The sequence below is a fragment of the Taurulus bubalis genome (genome assembly GCF_910589615.1).
Source record: "Taurulus bubalis genome assembly, chromosome: 1".
NCBI lineage: Eukaryota > Metazoa > Chordata > Actinopteri > Perciformes > Cottidae > Taurulus > Taurulus bubalis.
The window spans coordinates 6,159,157-6,179,543 of NC_136589.1; the positions used below are offsets into that span (position 1 = coordinate 6,159,157).

Consider the following 20,387-nt stretch of genomic DNA (forward strand, 5'->3'; position numbering starts at 1 on the left):
CACAATGCAATTACTCATCCAACCAAAAACTACATGATGTCAGATGCCCTTGTGAGTAACATCTGGAGAGGTTTTTTGTTTTAATTATGTCTCAGTCCAGTCTTAGATCATGGAATATATGTGGTTAATCTATAGGGTAGAGGAGACAGTCAAACCTATAATCAAAACAGACATTTTATACATTCGCTTTAAATACAACTTTTAAGTGTATACGTGAAAATAAACCACTCAGCTTTTTAGCTCGGACCCACCGTGACCCGTCACCCCTGGGTGTACCCGCACCACAGAGTGGACACCACTGCTGTAGAGGTCATTATTGAATAGGAACTTTGTCTTATTAATGGCCGTTCCCGTCGGACCGCATTCTGTGTAACACAGCGGCTCGCCACCGGGACAGTAGACAGGAGAGGAGAGTTGCTAGTTGTTGACATTGCTCTCAAGTCTTTATTTTGTGTTGCACAGACAGAAATGGACGACCAGGGGTGTCCGAGATGCAAAACAACCAAATACAGGAATCCGTCGCTGAAGCTGATGGTGAACGTCTGCGGCCACACGCTGTGAGTAAAGTTATTTATATCTAAAAGAAAGTAAAGAGGGAAGCTAAATAGTTTGTGCCAAAATACACCTACTAACACCATAAACCCCTAGAGCAGGTGGTTAAGCCTTAATATAAAACTATTCCCACATTTATTAAGCTTTATATCCTCCTTAAAATCGGAATGATTGTCTGTTAACGTGCATAACGTTGAAAACATGGTTTAAGCCTCACGAGCTTTAAGCTAACAGCTAACGGTTTTCTATGCTCTCTAATAATGTGACACATAATGTTACTATAAAAGGACATCCTGACAGATAAACCCACTATTTTTATTGTTAATATGGACATTGTTAACTACGATTATCTTTTGAAAGACTAAAGTTAGCATGGTATAAGTGGGTTTATGTTCTATGACAACTGCCAATCTTGATCATCTTTGTTAATAAACATCACACAACCTGCACTGCTTATTTGTGCCCTTTTTTAAAAACCTGGCAAAATTGGTCTTCTAATAGATGCTGCTGCTTCAATCATAGAGTTATTTTTCACTGGACCACTGAAGGAGTGTTCAGTCCTTTGAAATATGACATCTTGTGCAAATTTTGGGATTTAATGCTGAAGTTTTAACCACATAATCAGTACAACATTTTCCAGAGATGGTAAAAAGGGTAATCTTAAATTAACTAATTCAATCTAATCTACACAAGGACTGCACTGCATGATCATAGCTATGACTATACTATACAACTGATGAATCATTAAATGTCTAAAGCTGGTTTCTGCTGTAGTCACAAGCAGAGACAGAAAGCAGTCCCAGACTATACCCTAACCTAACCCAAGTCATTCAAAATGCAACCTAAACATAATTATTTCCATCTTTATAACTTAACCATCTCAAGACTGATTCCTAAACATAACACTATTGTACTCACTTAAGACCCTGTGTTTGGTCGTTCAGCAGTTGAACTCATAACCCTGGTTATGGATCCTTCATTTTACGGATTTAATTAGAATCAATTTCAAGTAAATACAATAAAACAATGTAAGCAAGGCGTTTGCTTTTGTCAAACTGTAGCCAGCAAATATATGGTATTTTAATAAAAAAGTTAAAGTTGATCACAAGAAGCACGTGATTGCGATTGACTGAATTGCTTGAACGAATTGTCGTAGCACTATTTCACACTGATCGTATTTATTATCACACAAAAGTCACTTTTGATTGTGCGTCACCCTCATGTCAGTACTCTTATACTCTTACAGTAAATCTTGTCTGGTGTGCATTTTCCAATATTTAACCTTGTCATCTGTTTAAAAACGTGGTTGTTTAATTGAGGGGGGCATGTTCTCTCTGAGCATCATGCAGTGGCGGTGGTCGCCTGATGAGCGCATCTTTTTGACCCTGTCTGTTTATTGACTGTACCTTCAGGAAGTGGCCATGCTTTGTCATCAGGTCAGTAAGCTCATAACTCACCGGCTCTGTCTGGGTGCAGGACTACACATAGAAAATTAAAAATGATTCTGCAATGAAGCAATTTGGAGAGATGTCCTAGCCCAGGTCACCTTGGATTTGTTCCTCAGAGCGGGTGCAACAGTGAATTAATGCACCACTTGGAAACTGCTGTACTCTCAAACTGCATCAGTTTTTTTGATCACTGATGTCACTTGGGTTTGGAGCTTCCTCAGGAGTTGATATATATATGGGGTCTGAACGGTAGCATGAGCAATGGGTTACCGATTTCACATTTTGGGGTAATCAATTCTTTGCTGGAAAGGTGAATAAAAAAGAAAATGAATTAGAAATACAAATGTACACACACAGTATACTGTACCAAGTACAATTAATGGTTCCTGCCTATTTCTGCAGAGTGACGTACCTCCGTTTACAATTGTTCATGTCAGCAGAAACATCACAGAATAGAATCTGAGTTTATAGCATTTTTTTATTATAGTAAAGTAACAACAACAACCTTTTAACTGTACGGGATGTCAATGCCAGTCATACTATTAATTTGCGACACTTGATTCTAGGGCTTGCTTGTTGGTGTTGAACTTTGTCCTGAACAATTAGTCGAAATACTAAATTGAAAGAAAATTGATCTACAACAATTTTCTAAATATATAAATTGTTGTCATAAACCAAGTGGAAAGAATGAATTGGATCGTGCCAAAATGCCGTCAGTTTTATAAACTAATTACTGAAAAATAAATATTGTTTGAGTTGTGGGCTTGGTTGGACAAATCAAGTATTTTGGAGATGTCACCTTGGGCTTTGAGAAAACATTTTCTTCTATATTTTTGAAAATAAACAACATTTCTTTTCACAATCAACACTTGAAATGAAGAAGGCTCTTGTGAAGGATATTTAAGTAACTAAGACTCGCTCTACCATGGCCTGATTGAGTGGCTGTTCCAGTCCAAACTGACCAAGTGATGCAATGCAGTATTGAGCTTCTCCACCTCTAGCTTGCATCTAAATTTAAACCCCAGCACAGCACATTTTGTATCCATGTCATCGGGTCATTTGATGTGCGTTTTTTTTTTTATTACCTTTGCACAATGACATCGGACCCATGTCCTTTGGCATTTGACACTGGGCACAGACACAAATGATAGTAGCTCAGATACACAGTGGTGATTTGAGCGCCTACTCTCTATAGGGAGGTTGAGAGGATGGACACATCTCATGAAGTAGAAGCTAGTTTTCTGCATTAGGTTTTAGGTTGATAATCAATAATACATTGGGAAAAGTTTTTTTAGCCATGCAGAATTCCAGAAGTCAAAGCTCTGTACATTTTTTCCATGGATGGGCATAACATACTTTTTTTCTGATCAATCACTACAAACTAGTGGTTATTTAGAAAATTAAAGGAATAGATTGACAATTTGGGGAATACACTTATTTGCTTTGTTGCTGAGAGCTAGATGGGAAGATAAATACGACCATAGCTACGAGGAGATGGTTAGTTTGGCATGAAGACTGGAAGGAGGGGAAACAGCTATCCTGACTGTTTAAAGGTTAAAACAAACCTCACTGTAAAGTACACCAAATCTAAGCTTTATTTTTTTAAGATCAGACAAGCCTATGCGAGCTTCCTGTGTAAGCAATCATACTCCTGGGCCTCAGCATTTTTAAACTCTGCTGCTGCAGGTATTGTAGGTCACAGGGCAGGACAGAGTGTCATAGAAGGTTTACATTTGACACGAAGCCAGCCCCGTCAGGAATATGAGCTTTATGGAACAAACAAGTGAAAAATGCTCCTGTGTGTTTTTATTCTTACTCTTTTTTTTGCGTAAGATGAAGGCAAAGACGCAGATAGTGCCACCCGTGATGGTGTGAAGGCCTCTATGCTGAGCCAGGACCCGTTTCACCCTCCCTTTTAACCCCCTTCTTTGACCTGCTGACAGCTGCAGATGGGACAGATAGGAGCCTCGAGCTCTGAGCAGGACAGGTGAGAGAGGGAGGAGTAGGGAGTACTCAGTCAGCAACAACAGCCCTAGGACACAGAGATGGCAAGCTGCTAGAGATCTGTTGGCTTACTTAATTGTCTGTTCAGTATGCTCAAGCAGTACAGCAGAGCCTGGCAAGCGGTTTCCAAGTCCCGCCTTGATTACAAATTGCAACAGGTACACACTCCAAAAGCTGTCGCTTAGAAAAAGGCGCATTTCAGAAGTAAGATTGCAAATTGACTCTAAAATCTCCTCCCTCCCTCTTAGACGTTCACCTCTTTGGTCTAGAGTTACACAGGATTTCCCCTTTGGAGAGTTCTGATGTGTGGTCCATTTATGGGGCAGGGGGCAAGCTACGCCCCACTCCGCGTCCCGTGTTGATGAATGGGCTCTTTGTGGGCCTGTGGAAACAAGCTGAATCCCTCCATCCACCTCCATATGGCCAGGCCTATACATCTCCTGTAGCCTGGGGCCACAGTGAACATCTGCCTCTTCCATGGTGCACTTGAGCAGGGACTCCTCATGCTCTTAAGCACCAACTGGACAACGCAGATGTTTCTCTCTGTCGTTCATTTTTCATTTTTATTTTGTGGCTTCATCTAAACCCAGCTAATCTGGCACGCTTGTAAGATAGTCCTGTAACGCAGGTTCCATCTGTTTGTTGCATGACTGTGAAAGCTTGCTGTCATACTTGACTGGTTGGGCTTGTTTGACCCATATCTGAGGCGTTAGATGTAAACAGTCAAACTTCATAGCTCTGCAGTTTTACCTTTTAACTGCTTCTTTTGTTTGAATCCTGCTGATGAAGTGAAAGGTCTCGCATGAGGACTTTGTCATGATTGTTCAAATAGGCTTTTTACAAAGGCCAGGTCTCAAGCCCAGTACTTGACTCAAAGAAAGAAATGACTCAACCATACTATCAATGACGTTTTGTCTTTTTCCCACTAACTTGGCTCTTTTTATTATGAAAACTGTCTGTGCTCAAAAGCAGATAGTGACATTTGGAAACCAGATGGTCCTTTTTTGTGAAGGTGGTTGCAAGCAGGAAGGTAAATTCCTGTGGAAATAAAGCTCCGCAGAGACTTAATTAAAGAAGTGTACTGTGCAAACGTTTATCCAGGCCCTCCACCCTATTAGGGGATTTAGGAACATTCCCATTGTCTTCAGCGTCCACTCCTCACTTGAGTGTGACTGATGGGTAAATGCCTACCTGCATAAAGGTGTTATTGATGGCTAAGCTCAAGGTTGTGCCCTTAGCTAGGTCTGACAGTTGTCATGGAGTCATGTCGTCATAGTGCATGAAATAAACCTTCCTGTTTAAACCTGGGCTTTACCTGAAATTTCTCAACACTAACCCAAAGAATGTTCCGACCATTTTCTTCAGAATTGGTCATAAGTGGAGGGGCGTGCTCTTTACTGGATAGAATTATACGAGGACCTAAAGGCTGCCTGAACAACTCATCGTGACTGTGCTGTACTGCTACATATTTGTCTTGGAAACTAACTGTATCCATTAAAAAGATTTATAGTAGATACTTTGATCAATAACTGCCTAGACTTCCACAATATAAAACTACAGCTTCCTTTCATTTAGGCACTGTTTCAGGAATAATAATGATTTTTTCGGCAAGGAAAAAGTAGAAAGTTTGGAATTGCATTTGAAAATAGTGATGCTTCTTTTAGATATGAAACTTACATTTTTAGATAAATGAAAGCCTCAAACACAAATTACTGTTCATCTCAAAATACTTACATTTACCAATGAAGTAAGGAATACACAAAACACTGCAATAGTATATCTGTATTTCTTTGCCTAAAAGACAGTCCATTATTATAATGATAGACTACACTGTGAATTACAGAGCAGGATTTTTTTATCATATTATGTATACGTGGCATGACTGAGGTCTGTTGAAATAACAATAAAGCAAATGTTTTTCCAGTGCAGGCAGACACACCACTGATGGGGTGTCAGACTAATTTCCTCTCGTCTGAGAGGAGGAGGCAGCCTAATCGACATTCCAATAATAATCCCAGCCATCTTTGAGCACTTAGAGGAAATATTCATATGCCCCATTATCACCCACTGTGCCTGATGATAACTTGCAGACAAAGAAAAACACAAATTTAATTTATTGTGTGGAAAATTGTATTTCAGCAGACACACACACACGCTTACTACTGTCGCTCAGGCCGGCCTGGGATGGTCACCGCTGGAAACTTTCAACTCAGCGTGATGTTTTCTCTGTTTCGTTGTCCTTTCTCCCCAACAGATGCGAGAACTGTGTGGAGATGCTGTTTGCGCGTGGCTCGGGTAACTGCGTGCAGTGTGACACACCTCTTAGGAAGAGCAACTTCCGCGTGCAGCTCTTCGAAGACCCGGCTGTAGATAAGGAGGTGGAGATTCGCAAGAAGGTGCTGAAGATGTGAGTGAGGGGGGGGGGGGGGGGGGGGAACAGGGGGGTGAGGGGTGGGGCTCTGCGTGTTTATGTGTCATCTCATGCCTCCTCCCACTTCTTAAGCCACCTTTGTCTTTCTCATTACACTGTTTGTTTTGTAGACAATGAGTCTCCCCGGGGGGGCTCAAACAGGAAGGCTCTTTCCCTGCCAGGTTTTTACTTCTCAGCCCCTCCCTGCCATCCCTCTCTCCCTCTCATCTGTTCTTTAATAGCCCCTTAATTGACATCTAATGTGTGTCTATTAGCCAGTATGCAGACATGGTATTTTAAAATGGTTGATTTAATGGGGGCTATTAATGCCGGCGCATATTTGCTTTCATCGGGTTTTACTATTTGTCTCATCAGTTCTGCTCTTCCTCTGCAGATACAACAAGAGAGATTTTGACTTCCCCAGTCTGCGAGAGTACAACGACTACTTGGAGCAATTGGAGGACACAGGTAAGACCCACTTGGAATCCTCATGCTGAGACACAGAGCAGAAGGGATGCCTCTAAGTGTAATGCCAACACGTCTTGACTGGCAACCCACCATGGCCTTTAAGCATGGGTGTATGAAGAGAGCTCAGTCAGCCTCTCTGCCACTTCGTCCCAGTGGCCAACCAAGCTGCTGCAACAAAATCAAACAAACCCAAAAGCATTTTCCCCTATAGACCAGCATAAGAGACGTCTGTAAAACCTTTGACGGGACACCTCGAGCGACAAATAAGGTTGATTATTACTATTTGTATTATACACTTTTAAACCAAGAAGGTTACATTTACAGTGGTGACCAAACAGTTTTGATTGTGGGCCTTTTATTTACGACAATATTACTAGTCACACGCCAAACAATAGTAAATGCGCAGTTTGCGATTAGCTCCAGAAAATCTGTGTTTCTGGACCAGAAAACATCATGTGCCCTAGTAAATGTATTCCCTCTCAAAATAACTACACAACAGCACTAAACAGTTTGACGTTCGCCCTTTCAGTAGTATTTCTGTATCTGCTGCTCTTAAATTTAAGTCGGAGAAATTCAATACTTTAAAACTCAAATACAGTGCAAGGCCTCTGTTGTTATTTGTAAATCTGTAGATAAGTCAAATTAAAACAGGCAGAAATTGCCAAATGTAATATTTAGATGTTAAAAACAGAATAGGCAGAAATGATAAATATTGATTTCTGTGCCAAGAGATTAAGGCATCTAGTATTTTAACGAGGATGTGCAATGTATATACAGTGCAATTTCATCACAATGTGCTCAAGCCGTATTCTAGTTTAATTAAAAGAATCCTCTCGGGCCAATTGAAAACGGGCAACGGACTTCCAAACCTTTCCCTGAGTTTTTTTTAATTTTGTGTGACGTCGTCCCAATTAAAAAACGATGGGCCGAGTGAGATGGGGAGACACTAATGTGAATGTCATGTTAAATTCAGGTGTCCAGTTCCAATTATAAATTGATGGCATTTCAGAAGTCTCTGTGCACTAGTAGTATTATGTGTGCATGCTTAAGTTTTTTTTTTAACCATTTAAACCCTCAACATTCTCCTTAAATGCCCTGTTAAGCAGCCTTGAAGTTATATTTTTCCCACAGTTCCCACACACCATTCAATTAAATGAAAAATTCTACCGGTACTTAAGATAAGATAATCCTTTGTTAGAAATTGCAGGATTACAGCAGCATTGCACACAGAGACACATAGTAAGTAAAACAAATCAAGTAATATAAATAAACAGTAGAACAGTAATACAGTAATAAAATAAAAACAGTAAGAAGAATACGGTAGCTTGTCTTGACCGTCATTTTATACATATTTTTTTTTCAGTATTTCAGATGGCAATGTTTGTTATCCCCGAAACTCTTTGGGTCTAGACTATAATTGAAAATAATAGTATTGTGGGTATAAACCGTGCTTGGGAACACAGGTATTATCTAAAAATGTGCATCACGGTGCATATTTTCAGACCTGAAAACCCTGAACGTCCTGAAAGACGTTCATCGTGTTGAACTCAGTTGTTCACTTAAAAAGGGAGCTGAGAGAGAAGTTCAAACCATGGCTTCTTTTTTACCTCCGCACAGCTGGCCAATCAGTGGATTTGAACGTCGGACAGTCGGTCTGTCTGGCGTAGGAAAAATGTGTGGGGAGGGGGCTCTGAAGCTGTTCGACTATCCGAAATGCACTTCTAATGGAGTATACTGCCCCTTTTAATGCTGGTTTGTGTCTGCTCCATGTAGTATATAACCTGACAAACAACATTGATGTGGAGAACACCAAGCTGCAGATGGAGCAGTACCAGAAGGAGAACAGGGATCTCATCCAGAAGAATAAGGTTAAACTGGTATGTACTAGTATTTTTCCAAACATGTATAATACCTTCAATAATAATGATTATTACATGTTAAAATAAACGCTGGCAGGCATTTTCTTTTTGCTTGCTCCCACCCTTGGAGAAGTCAGAGTGTTGGGTCAAGTTTAATATGGCTGGTTGGAATTCAGCCTTTTGGTCAAATATGTGAAACAAGTTTTTGCAACATCCCTGTTCTCCTCAGACAAGAGAGCAGGAGGAAGTGGAGGAGCTGATCTTGCTGGAGCAGCAGGGCAACGAGCAGCGGAGACTAGAGTTGCTGCAGGACGAGCAGAGGCAGCTGCAGGCCAAGAGGAAGAACAAGCAGGCTCTGCTGGATGAACTGGTGAGATACACAAATGTTTCATGTACATTCGCCCACGGTCCTGTGAAGACAAAAGCAGTCACATTATGGCAGATGTTCCATATCTGACACGCACTCACACACACCCTCAGCCTGAGGGTTCATGGCTGGGGATCATTAAGAGATTATTACCAGTCATTGTGCTCGGGGTTGCATTGTTTTCATTCTGTGATTCCAAAGCCTCCTGGCTCCATTGTGTTGAGCTACAGGCTTTGGAAGTGATTGTTCCTGCAGAGCGGGCTGCTGAAGGACCATCGCAGATAGCAGGCTGAGCTGTGTGTTTGTTTGTTTAAGGCACAGGGCCTGTTGACTGTAGGCAGATGAGATCAGCTCCTACCCCCCTGGGGGAACTGTCCTGAGCTTTGACATATGTACATCCCTGTGGTCAGAGAGCTCGCTGTCCTCATGCATATGCACCAACACATCTATTTAGATTCCTTTGTTGGTGTTTGCTGAACTTGTGGTAAAATAAAGTGGTAAATAAGACAGATCATTGGGAACAAGTGACACACTTCTTGATTCTTCTTCTTATGTAATGTAAAAATCTATTTTACATTATTTGTCTGCAGGCTTATTTTTTTTTCTTTAACTTTTTTTTCTCAATATCGTTGTAAACTGAGAATCGTGTTAATTATGTGATGTCATCCCAATGAAGCAGTAAATTCACCTGTCCAAAAATAAGTACAACTAGCGTGAGTAAAAGTGGTAAATGTTTGATATTAGATGTGTTGGAAGCCAGTAAATCACTTTTGGTTTCTTGTTAAATGCTAAAACACCTCTAGACTGTCCTACAATTGCTGTCCACCCCATCAAAAATGTCCTACCCTTTTAGTGAACAAAGTATCCACGCTTGTGTTCTTAGACTTCAGCGCTTGGCAACAATCCACTTGAGAAATTGAAATGTCCGACCTTGCTTTTAATGGAGGTGAAGGCGGCGCAGTGCACTTGAAGCAGCGTCCCCTGCAGTGCCACAGTAATGTTGATATGACTTGCATCAATAATGTTGCCTGAAAGCACCCATACACGTACAAGTGTCACGCTTTTTTAGATGAGCAGTTCCTGATGAAGCACTTTGTGGCATGTATCACACTAGATTAACATTCTCATAAAATCCCAAATCCTGTTTGTCTCATCAGGAGCAGTCTCAACTTCCTGCCACCATCTTGCTTGCCCAACACAAGGTCCGTGCCGCCAAGCTGGAGACCCAGATAGAGCAGCAGAAACAGGCAGTAAAACCTGCCAGTCTATTCTCAACTGGAATCAATATGGTGAGTGCAACTTTAGACTTATGCCAGTTCAAACTGTACAAACCAATTCAAAGTTGATGGACTTTTGCAAGGGGCTGCGTTGGTGGGGGTCATTTCAGGTGCTTGTGAGACATTGAATTATAATCCAGGAATCCCAGTCAGATCCATCTGTGAGTTTGAAGGTTTATTAGATGCCAACAGTGCTTTATGATATGATAAGGATGCGTTTTACAACTCTGCAAAGTTTTCAGATTTCATTATTGTATTTTTCCCTTCAGCAACCGAGAGGTAAACAGACAAAATACAGATGTAATGTTTCATAGTAATTTGTCAGTAATGTGCAAAAATTTGGCCAGCTGTGAATATTTTTGTCTATTCCTTCTGCACCTACACTGCATAAAGAAAGTGGGCTCATTCAAATGAATAAGGGTCAAGGGTAGTAACTCGATACACAAATGAGGAACTGTACTTTTTATTTTCCTACATTTGCCATTTATACCTTTTTTTTATTTATCTTATCTTTTCTGTTATCTACTATGCATTTTGCCACATTAACTGAAAAGAGCTGTTTTCCAGGTTGTCTGCAGTTATGCAGCTTTAACCAATACCCCTTGCATCACAAAGAGACAACACTTGAGTCAGATATTAATAAGATGGGAATATGCAAAAGAGGTAGAGAGGTAGGTTCATTTTAAGGTTTGCTTGTTCTACTTACTCAATTCCAGGAACTGCTCAGTATGCCACTGATGGCCGTGTTGGAATGCAGCCTGCAACGCCCTTTCACAATTCATTCCGTATTAAAAATGTCTTTAGTCAATGCAGTACAAATGTAGGTTACACAGAGAACAAATGTCTAAGTCAGATGATCACTTTATTGATTTTGATATATTAACAGAATCCTCTCGTTGTGCAGAGCATGGTTTCTTTTGATGAAAATGTTTCTTTTCTCTAATTTGCTGTGGTTGCTCTCTGTTTTATAGTGATGCCCGATGGTAAATTTAATAAATAGAATGTCGCTGGTGAGACAAATCTTGGATTTCATTAAGTTGGCTGCCAGGCATCTATATTCAGGAAACGATTTTTGCAAAGCATAGGAAGAGAGAAAATATGGATAGATAAACAGTCCTGTTTGGCTTTACACGCAACACACAGGTCTCCCTCTAAATATTTATGTATATATTACCCTACTCCATTCAAAGATGGGCTTGTTATTGTTATGTTCATAGAGCTTTAGGAATAGTTATATTGTTTTGGGTACCTGTGCTTTTGGAGAAGACAAAACATATGCAGCACCCTTCCTATCCATTTCAAGATACAGGCAACAAAGTTAGGCTTCACAGGTAGCAAGTATGATATTTTACGGTAATCTTATCAATAACTTTATGTAGATAAAAAAAAAAAAAAAAAATCACAAAGGAGTAATGTCGGTCTCGCAGGTGAAAGCAGAGTGAAACATGAGTGCTTGGAGAAGCTATACAGTACATACCATAAATAACAAATGGCTACTATATTTACACTGAGCCCATGCAGGTTAAAGTCACATGGTGGTACAAATATATCTGCTGGAGGTACTTTGGGTTTGAATAGTTTTGGCGTGATTTTAGCGTAGTGATAATGTCTACTTCATGTGCAGTGCTTGTTGACAAGAGAGTGGTGATAACAGTCCAGACCTTCAAAGGGAAGATGTTCCTGGGTGTCTGGAGCTTCTTCATTGTGGGAACAGAGCCCTCCCCCTTCAGTCGTGTCATCACATTCCTGTGGGTGAACGGTGGGACCCACAGAGAGAGAGAGAGAGAGAGAGAGAGAGAGAGCATGTGGGCTCACGGCTCTGGCCGCTCTGAGGGTTGCAGCTTTGTGCTCACTGTGAGGAGACCTTCCATTTGGCTATCGTTCAGGTTTTCAGTCGTTTATTTTCATTTTACTGTGATGAGATCGGCTGTGTCATCACCCCCACCCCCCTCACAGCAACCCTCATGAGGCATGCTTGTCTTCCCACAGTTTGGTGAAGCGTGTGAGAGATATCTGCTTAGTACTCACCTAGGCTCAAGCCGGAGCTAGGCTTTGACATACACAGGTATAACCCAACTCGCTCTGTGTTTTCCCTTCTTTTAAATGTGTTTTCCACTGGCATAGCTCTTTGAAACTCGATTAGATATTTCGATCCAGTAATAATTAGGGAGACTTAACAGAAGCATTCATTTACTCATTAAACCCCAAAAAGACAACTGGCACATCTACCACCAGTAGACAGGCATTGAATTGATCCAAATAGAGGATTAGTACTCTGACTCTCTTTTGATATAGAGCATTAAGTTAAACTTGCTGATGGAGAGAGAAGCAGCGCGGTTGTGTTGCTCTTGGCTTCGCCTGTGGCTGTTTTTCCTCACTTCTTTCTTCCCATTTCTCTTCATCCTCCCGTCCCTTAGCTCCTGTTGGTGTAGCAGAGCTCTCACCATGCATCTGCTCTGTTGGACTGTGGGACTTGAGTCAGGGGGACGTGTGGGTTTGGATTTCCCCTCACTTCAGAGTCCATAAGAATGACTTCTGTTTGACTTGGTGGGGTTTCAACACAGAGCGGTGGATTCCTGCAGATCGTTGGAATTAATTTATCTGCGAGTTTGTGGTCCCTTGTTCCAAGCAAGGTTTCAGTTTTTCTTCTTTTATGAATTAGGGGAGGCAAATGTAAAAACACATTTCCAAACCTCGGACACATTTCCGTGATATGCCTTTTTTCACATCTAAGATGTTCCTCTCTTCACTGACGGGAATACCAATGAGTGCTGAAATCTACTCGTAGGTAGATTTGGTTTGCAGTCGACAAGGCATCCATCTCTACACATTTCCAACACAGACAATAGATGGACATGATTAAAGAAGTCAAGGCTCCAATAATCACTTCAACCACTAAAGTAGAATAAATAAATATGCGTTGCCTTTATAGCATCTGTGCAATGTTGCTACATCTTCTGCATCTGAGTGATGGCTGCTTGAACAAAGCTGTTTTTATAACGCTTTGTTCAACACCATGGGACCATAAACCTCCATCCAGGTGGAAGGAGTTGAAATTGGGCAACCATTTTCATAATCATGTTAGGTTTTCTTTCTGTTTTTCTCTGCTTTTGTAAACGGATCGTTTTTGGATTTTTGATCGTTGGTCAAACAAAACAAGCCATTTCAATTTGTGGTTCTTGGAAATTGTGAGGAACATGTCACCCAACAAATAATAATATACAATCAAAACACTCTTTTGTAGAAGCCCCTTTTCAAGCAAGTACTCAAAGGAAAAACAGATTGTGACAGTGATGAATGGACAGAGGGCCTCTTGTTTTTTCATCTGGATGTTTTTGACGGTGTGCATGTTCACTGGTCACAGAAGCAGAAATTCATTGGGCCCTTCTCACCCACCGCTACATGCCCCACCAGATATTCAGCCAGCAGGAATTAAATATCTGCCATTTGATCCACGGAACGTGAGGATGCCGATTCTTCCTCAGCTTGCCCAGTCTTTATTTAAAGAGTGATCTAACATTGCATCTAGTTGTGTCATGTTGTTTACTGAGAACATGCAAGGGGACATCTCAGCTTCTCTGGCACTACCCTTTGCCTGGGTGATTTTCCAGGACTTGGTGAAGGAGACTCCAGCTCTGATCCTGATTATTCTGGTTGCGTGTTCACATGTTGGTGAATGGATGCTTGAGGGAAGTTAGCCGATCCTGAGAGAAAGTAGTCTCGGTCCAGGTGTGATGTGAGGTGGGATGGGCCTGGTCTTGCCTCAGGAATGGTCTAGAATCCCTCGCTAATCCCTCACTTTGTAGGCACTCTATTGAACCCACACACATGTACGGGTGCATAAGCGTACACCCCCCTCACCCACTCTGAGCAAACATCCTTTGAAGAATAAAGCGTCTTTTTCAACTAGACGTCCGCTGATATCAAAAGAGACTCTCTGTGAAGGAGGGAAGCAGCTAGTCACTGTTTAAACAGGTTTGCTTATTGTTGCCTGACACATAAGTCCAGCTTCAGAGCCAAGCACGATGACAAGAGTCGTCCTGCTTGCCACCTGCTCAGAGCAAAACATGGACATGAGATGAGGGTTATTATAAAAGTATATCTTTTTTTAAATTTAATTGGATGAATACATTTGTCCTTGATCGTTTTCAAGCATGTTGGCTTTGTTTGTTTTTGCCAGTAAAGTTATCGGGTTTTCTAGTCTGAGCGGTGTATGTGTGAGGTTGGGGATTGTCCTCAGCTGCTACAGTCTCCCATTCCTGAAAGCAGTGACCGATGGGGAATCTCTCCACCTTGGGGCAGCTTTCAGCGCCATCTTAGATGAAAGGTCCTAGGTTCCAGCGCTGCTTCACTCCTCACAGGCGGCAGAGCAGCTGACATACCTGACGAGGCCGGCATGGGCACCTAATGAAAGCAGAAGGCACACACACATAAACAAAGAGCACCTCGCATACACAGTCAGCCAAATGTGGGTGGAAAGTTTATCCCTAAACATAGATACATAGATGTGTAGCTGACTGAAATAACCCTGGGTTCTCTCTGGCTTTATTCCATTCTACACTTAGGCAGTGGTATTTGAATACCATAGAAAACACACACACACACACACACACACACAGCTTGTTTGCTCAGGCCTGATTTACTTGGTTAAGTTGTCCTCTACAGTGACCTCTGCTTGGCAGACGTACTCGTCAGCACAGGCCAAGCTCTGCCTTACTTCAGACTGGCCTAACCGGTTTTACCTGTGAGGTGTCGTTCCCCCAACCCCTCCTCACTATTTTACTATCCTCAGTGTTGTTTCCATTTCCCTTATTCACCCTCTTTATATAGTACCAGAGGAAGATGTTTTTGTTGTTGTTTATATAAATATGGTATTGTTTACACATTTTCACAAACCAATAGTTGTATGTGGGAGAGTGCATAACCCCTCACCCTTTGGCCTTTTCCTTGTTATTGGATTGCTGGCATGGAGGTTAGCTGCGGAGGCTTGTGGAAAAGGGGTCAGCTCAGGGGGTAAAGAGAACCTTCAGCCCTGATTGGCACCAGCACATGTGGACATTCACACCTCTGCCCCTGGCCTGGCCCTGTTAGGTTGGCCTCAGCCACCCTTACCCACGGACAGGCCTAGCCCTGCCGAGCAGAAAAAGGAGTTGTCAGCTTTAGGAGCTTTACGCTGGGGCAGCTGCCACTAGCCCGGCGGTTATATTTATACTCGTAAGGCGAGGGGAGGCACTGTGTGGGCAGCAGCTTTTACACTTGCTACTTGCTGCTCAGTGGGCAGCACAAAGCTCTTTATCCATACAGAAGCACTGGCGGTGCCAGGGCAGAAGGTGGAAGTGAGGGCTGAGGCTGGGATGGCACTAGGATGGCCCCTAACGAGGGTTATTCATTTTATCCCCTGTACAATGCTGACCGCTGTTTCCCTTTCCATTGATCTCATTATCACTTTGTGCATTAGTGACGAGAGCCTAGCGGCCTCTGGAGCTCTGCTGGAGCCAGCTGTGGCCCCTTCAAACCCTCGGGAACCATGCAAGTGTATGTGGTTGTGTGTGTGTGTGTGTGTGTGTGTGTGGATGTGGTGGCGAGGTGCTGATGGAGAGCTAAGTCTCAGCGACCTTGGTGTGTCCTGCTGCGCTGCAAAGTCAGAGGAGAGATGGGGGTCCTGGAGAGTGCTGATGATCGTGCAGTGTGTGGAGCTCGTCTTTCTGGTGGCATTCCTTTTGGTGACCCGTGATTTGAGCTGTTGACCACTGAGCTTTTGATCAAGATTGGCATTGTGCACTTTGGATAAGACCTCCTCCTTTACTGAGTATCACTTTCCATCTTTAGCTAAATATGAAAGTACACATTGTTCAAGCATATAAGTAGTTGTAGAAGTAATACTTCAAAACATTGGGGGTTATTGGCAGTTAATAAAATGAAGAATGTTGCAAGACAACATCTATAAGTTTTAGGAAGTTATATAACAAAATCTGGCTTATCATTGTTACATTGTTTAAAAATCTAGGAGCACTCCTGACCCCATCCATCTCTTGTTTTTAATGTAGACTTTGGTGACCCCTCATACCTTGAAAGTAATGTGACTTATATGAGATCCCTGTCTCATAAAAGGCACATGAATATCTGTCATATCACTCTGGCAGATGGACTTGCTTTCCCAGAAGGTACTGTTAAGATTGACAGCAGAGTTGAGAAAAAGATAACGTGACATCCCCCCCCCCGCCCCCGTCCCTCAAGGCAAAGAGTAGTTAGCTTCATAGCCAGCACACCTGTCCCCTCCACCAACATGAGGACAGGCAACAGTGACTTGACCTTTTTTAAAAATGATTTGACGCCTAGAAATTGAAGCTGGTATTGCTCAATCATAGCAATATAACTCTGTCTGAACCTGAGGTTAAATGTAGGAGGATCACAATACCAGGAGAAGCAGGACTACTCTCTCTGGTGCAATTGTGATTTACTCAAATCATCCTCCCCTGTGGTTTTATTGAGATTGATGACCCCCAGAGTTTCATTTTAGTGTCACAAGGGTATTATAAGAGTCTTAAATACCAGTTATACACAAACTTTAAAGCATCATGAAGGCCCACATAATGTCGTATAGGTAGTATGGTGGGCCTCTATGATGTGAAAAGCAGATGTTTGTGTTGGCTCTTTCATCGGTGTTGTTCCAGTGGCCCCTTGTTCCTCAGCCATTTCTGCTCTGCTGGGCCTGGCTGGGGGTCCCCTTCTGTTGCTTTCTTTCACCGGAGCATTTGGAAAACAACATTCATTCACATGCTGTAATTCACACAGGCTTTTAATAGGACACGATGAGTTCATGATTGAAAGCTTCAGCAGTATTATTAGGTGGAGCGGAGGATGGAGCATGTCTGAGACCGCACAGCTCGGCATTGGATGGACTGTCGGACGGCTTATCTTGCATCAAAGCAGCTTAGGAGTAACAAAAAAATCATTCATTTACTAATTTTTGTAAATGTATTCAGAAGAGCAAAGCTTGTTCTTGTGTATGCATGTCTTATGCTGTGGTCATGATGATGTGTCTGCCAGTTTTCAAGGTGCCCTTGCATAGGAATGCAACAGAAATTTCTCCAGAGTGGGGGTTGGCTCTGTTCTGTCTGTCGCTCAAAAATCTGATTTATTGCTCTTTAGCTATCTGCAACTCCCAATTTGCCTCTCTTTCTCTCCCGCTCCAGCGCTGTAAAGTGTTCTTCTCGTGCTTCCGCCTACCCCGTCTTCCCAGTGTGTCTCTTTGATTGGCGCAGTAGAGGAGTTAAACAGTGCTGGAAGTCTGAAACAAGATGACTGGAGGGGACTGAAGGAGTGCAGAAGTGAGGGAGAGTGACTGGGTTTGGGTTGGTTAGTCTGGGTTTCATTAGCCTGTGGTGGGGCTCCACTGTGTTTGATGAATGGATGGGACTGTATAAGGGATCACTGGCACCTTGGGGTTAAAGGTTGAATGAAAACCATAGAGAAGTGTGTGTCTAGCATTTGTGTTTTAAGAGGGGGTGGGGGGGTTCACACAATCTAAGACATTTAAATAGTGTTTAAAAACAGGGAAAAATAGTGATCCAACATGGATAAATGACACATGTTGGCATCCCTTACAGTCAATGAGCAACAGTTTAATGTGACTGATGTGGTTTGATTTATTATATAAAAATAAATCCATCAATCATGGAAAAGATTGCCGGTATACTTATTTGTTTTATTAAGTTTATTCTACAGAAATACTTTGTTTTGAGTGATGTTTTGTCACTATTTATTGTTGGATAAACTCCATCTCCCGCTGTTAATATAATGCCACTGTTGCGATCCCTGCTGCTCGCCTCACCGGCTTAAACCACCGTTGAATGCAACAGGTTCAGGCTCGTTCTGTTAAGAAAGTTGAAAGTCATTCTGGGAAATAGGATTGGGTGATATGGATTGTGTTATAGTACAGGAGTGTCTTTTGTTATTATAGTGAATTAAATACCTGACATCACTACTTTGGACCTAATGTATAAAGAATAAATAGACGAATAAATAAAATAATAATAAAATGAATAAATAAAAAAGAGAGAGTGGGTCAGGAATCATAATTGGTCTGTGTAAGATTATGGGGAATGCGTGTAAGCTGGAATGGAAAAGGCACCAGACTTTGTCAAACTTTTGAGAAGAGTGTATTTAAGGTGCTCAAATTTGAGGTGTGACTTCATCTCCTCCAACCAGCGTTTATGAGACGGTGGTGCTTCCGTACTGCTGCTGTAAAGTAGTCCCGCTCATTGATTTGCCTACAATGGCCAAATATTAAAAAGTAGGTATTTCTGTATAAACGATGCCACATTTATATTGTCTAACGGTATTTATTTTCCTACCGCCCAACCTACTGTAAAATGAAGGAAACTACACACTAAAGTAGAAGTTGATGATCACGTTGAAGATAATTATAGAAAAAAAATTCACAAAATATATCCTGTATTCCTTTAACTCTAGATGCTGATGTGTGACGTTTTTTTAATAGTGTGTGTGTGTGTGTGTGTGTGTGTGTGTGTGTGGTTATTGTTTTGTCTAACTATCTTACACACTGGCCTGGTTAAAACAATTACCACCATGTTGTGTTTGGCTCAGAAACCTGTGTGTCCATCCCTGTCTCAGTGTTCATCACTTGGTGCTTTTGTAACTTCTAGCTCAGCTTTGGTTGCTTTATTTGTGTGTGTGTGTGTGTGTGTGTGTGCTCGTGCTCGCATGGGCCAAAGCATGTGTGAGGGCAGGCAGTCTGAGGCCGCGGGGCACATGTTATTCGTTTAGTTTGGTTTTCATCAGCTCCCCTCTGTGTTCTGTTGTTTACACTCCCCCACTACTCTTTTCTTTGCTTTCTGCCTTATCTTTTTATCTCTTCTTTGTCTGTGAGTTCCTTTGCTACACTCTGAAATAGTCATTGTTTATTTAGACAGCATCTTTTTAATTCCAGTCTTGTTTCATGAGTCTGGCTCATCTTCTGAGTCTCATTACTTTAATGCTGGAGAAAACAAAGTGGTCCGACGCTGTGTGGAAATTCCCCTTTGATGGCAGAGCCCCAAATCGAACAATTCTACTGTGTCCTGAAGAAGTATCATGTTTCTCACTCCATCACCATGGTCAAGAGCATTAGGAACTGGAGTAGCCCGACTGAAATCTCAACTTTGAGTACTTACGGCTTGAAGGGGTTTTTATAAAAAAAAAGCCTACAGTTTTCTCAGCTTGACTACAGGCCTAATTGACTATAAAGGCACAGGTAATTAAATATTTTTGAGGATTTGCTTAATTTTCATAATAAAACATACTCGGTCATTGTTCCAGGAAAGTAAAATGTTGTCAGACAAAACTGCTATTGCCAAACCAGTTCCTCCAAAACGTGTGGTTGCTAATACTGCAGTTTGATTGACATTACACCTTTTTGAAAATGTGTTACTTTTCCTGTTTGTGTCATCCTAATTGTTTCATAGCTGTAGTTTCCAGTGTTGCACATACTAAACCGAGACAATGAAGACTATTGTTCTGTGCTGAACGTTGTCTCACTGTTTTTTTTTTTTTCCCAGCGTCAGACGGTGTCTCTTCAGCCTCCTCCCAAGATAGAGGAAGTTCTGTACCACTACAAGGCCTTTCATGTTGAGACATACGGACCCCCAGTGCCTGAACTGGAGCAGCTTGGCAGACTTGGGTACAAACCTATTTACACACTCACACACATCGGCCGCAGCCAGACTCTGACTTGCGATGAGTTTTATTTTTGACCTTTTTAGATGAGCAGAGTTGTCAAGTTTAATAATAGAAGAAAAACAATGGGTGCATCGTTTCCTTCAAAGTTCTTGTACTTTCATATTTTGCTAAAGATATAAAGTGATGCTCAGTAAAGGAGGAGGTCTTATCCAATGTCCACAATGCCAAAGTTGAATGGAAAGAACTATGTAATAAACTGCCAAATAGGCTGTCAGAAAAATAGAGACACACTTGATTTCCAGGGAACTTTCCTTGAAAAAA

General features: G+C 41.8%; 1 protein-coding gene across 2 annotated transcripts in view; it reads left to right on the forward strand.

Annotated features, from left to right (window-relative positions):
• The first annotated feature begins 422 nt into the window (after window positions 1–422).
• mnat1 (MNAT1 component of CDK activating kinase) overlaps window positions 423–20,387 on the forward strand; it is a 31,958-nt gene continuing 11,993 nt past the window's right edge. The window contains exons 1-7 of one of the 2 annotated variants that reach the window (XM_079218112.1): window positions 423–557; window positions 6,259–6,411; window positions 6,809–6,882; window positions 8,656–8,759; window positions 8,971–9,111; window positions 10,266–10,397; window positions 19,946–20,067. In XM_079218112.1, coding sequence (XP_079074238.1) covers window positions 469–557; window positions 6,259–6,411; window positions 6,809–6,882; window positions 8,656–8,759; window positions 8,971–9,111; window positions 10,266–10,397; window positions 19,946–20,067 — 815 coding nt within the window. In that variant the 5' untranslated portion in view covers window positions 423–468. The remainder of the gene's footprint in view (window positions 558–6,258; window positions 6,412–6,808; window positions 6,883–8,655; window positions 8,760–8,970; window positions 9,112–10,265; window positions 10,398–19,945; window positions 20,068–20,387) is intronic. The other variant, XM_079218113.1, reaches the window with a different exon arrangement.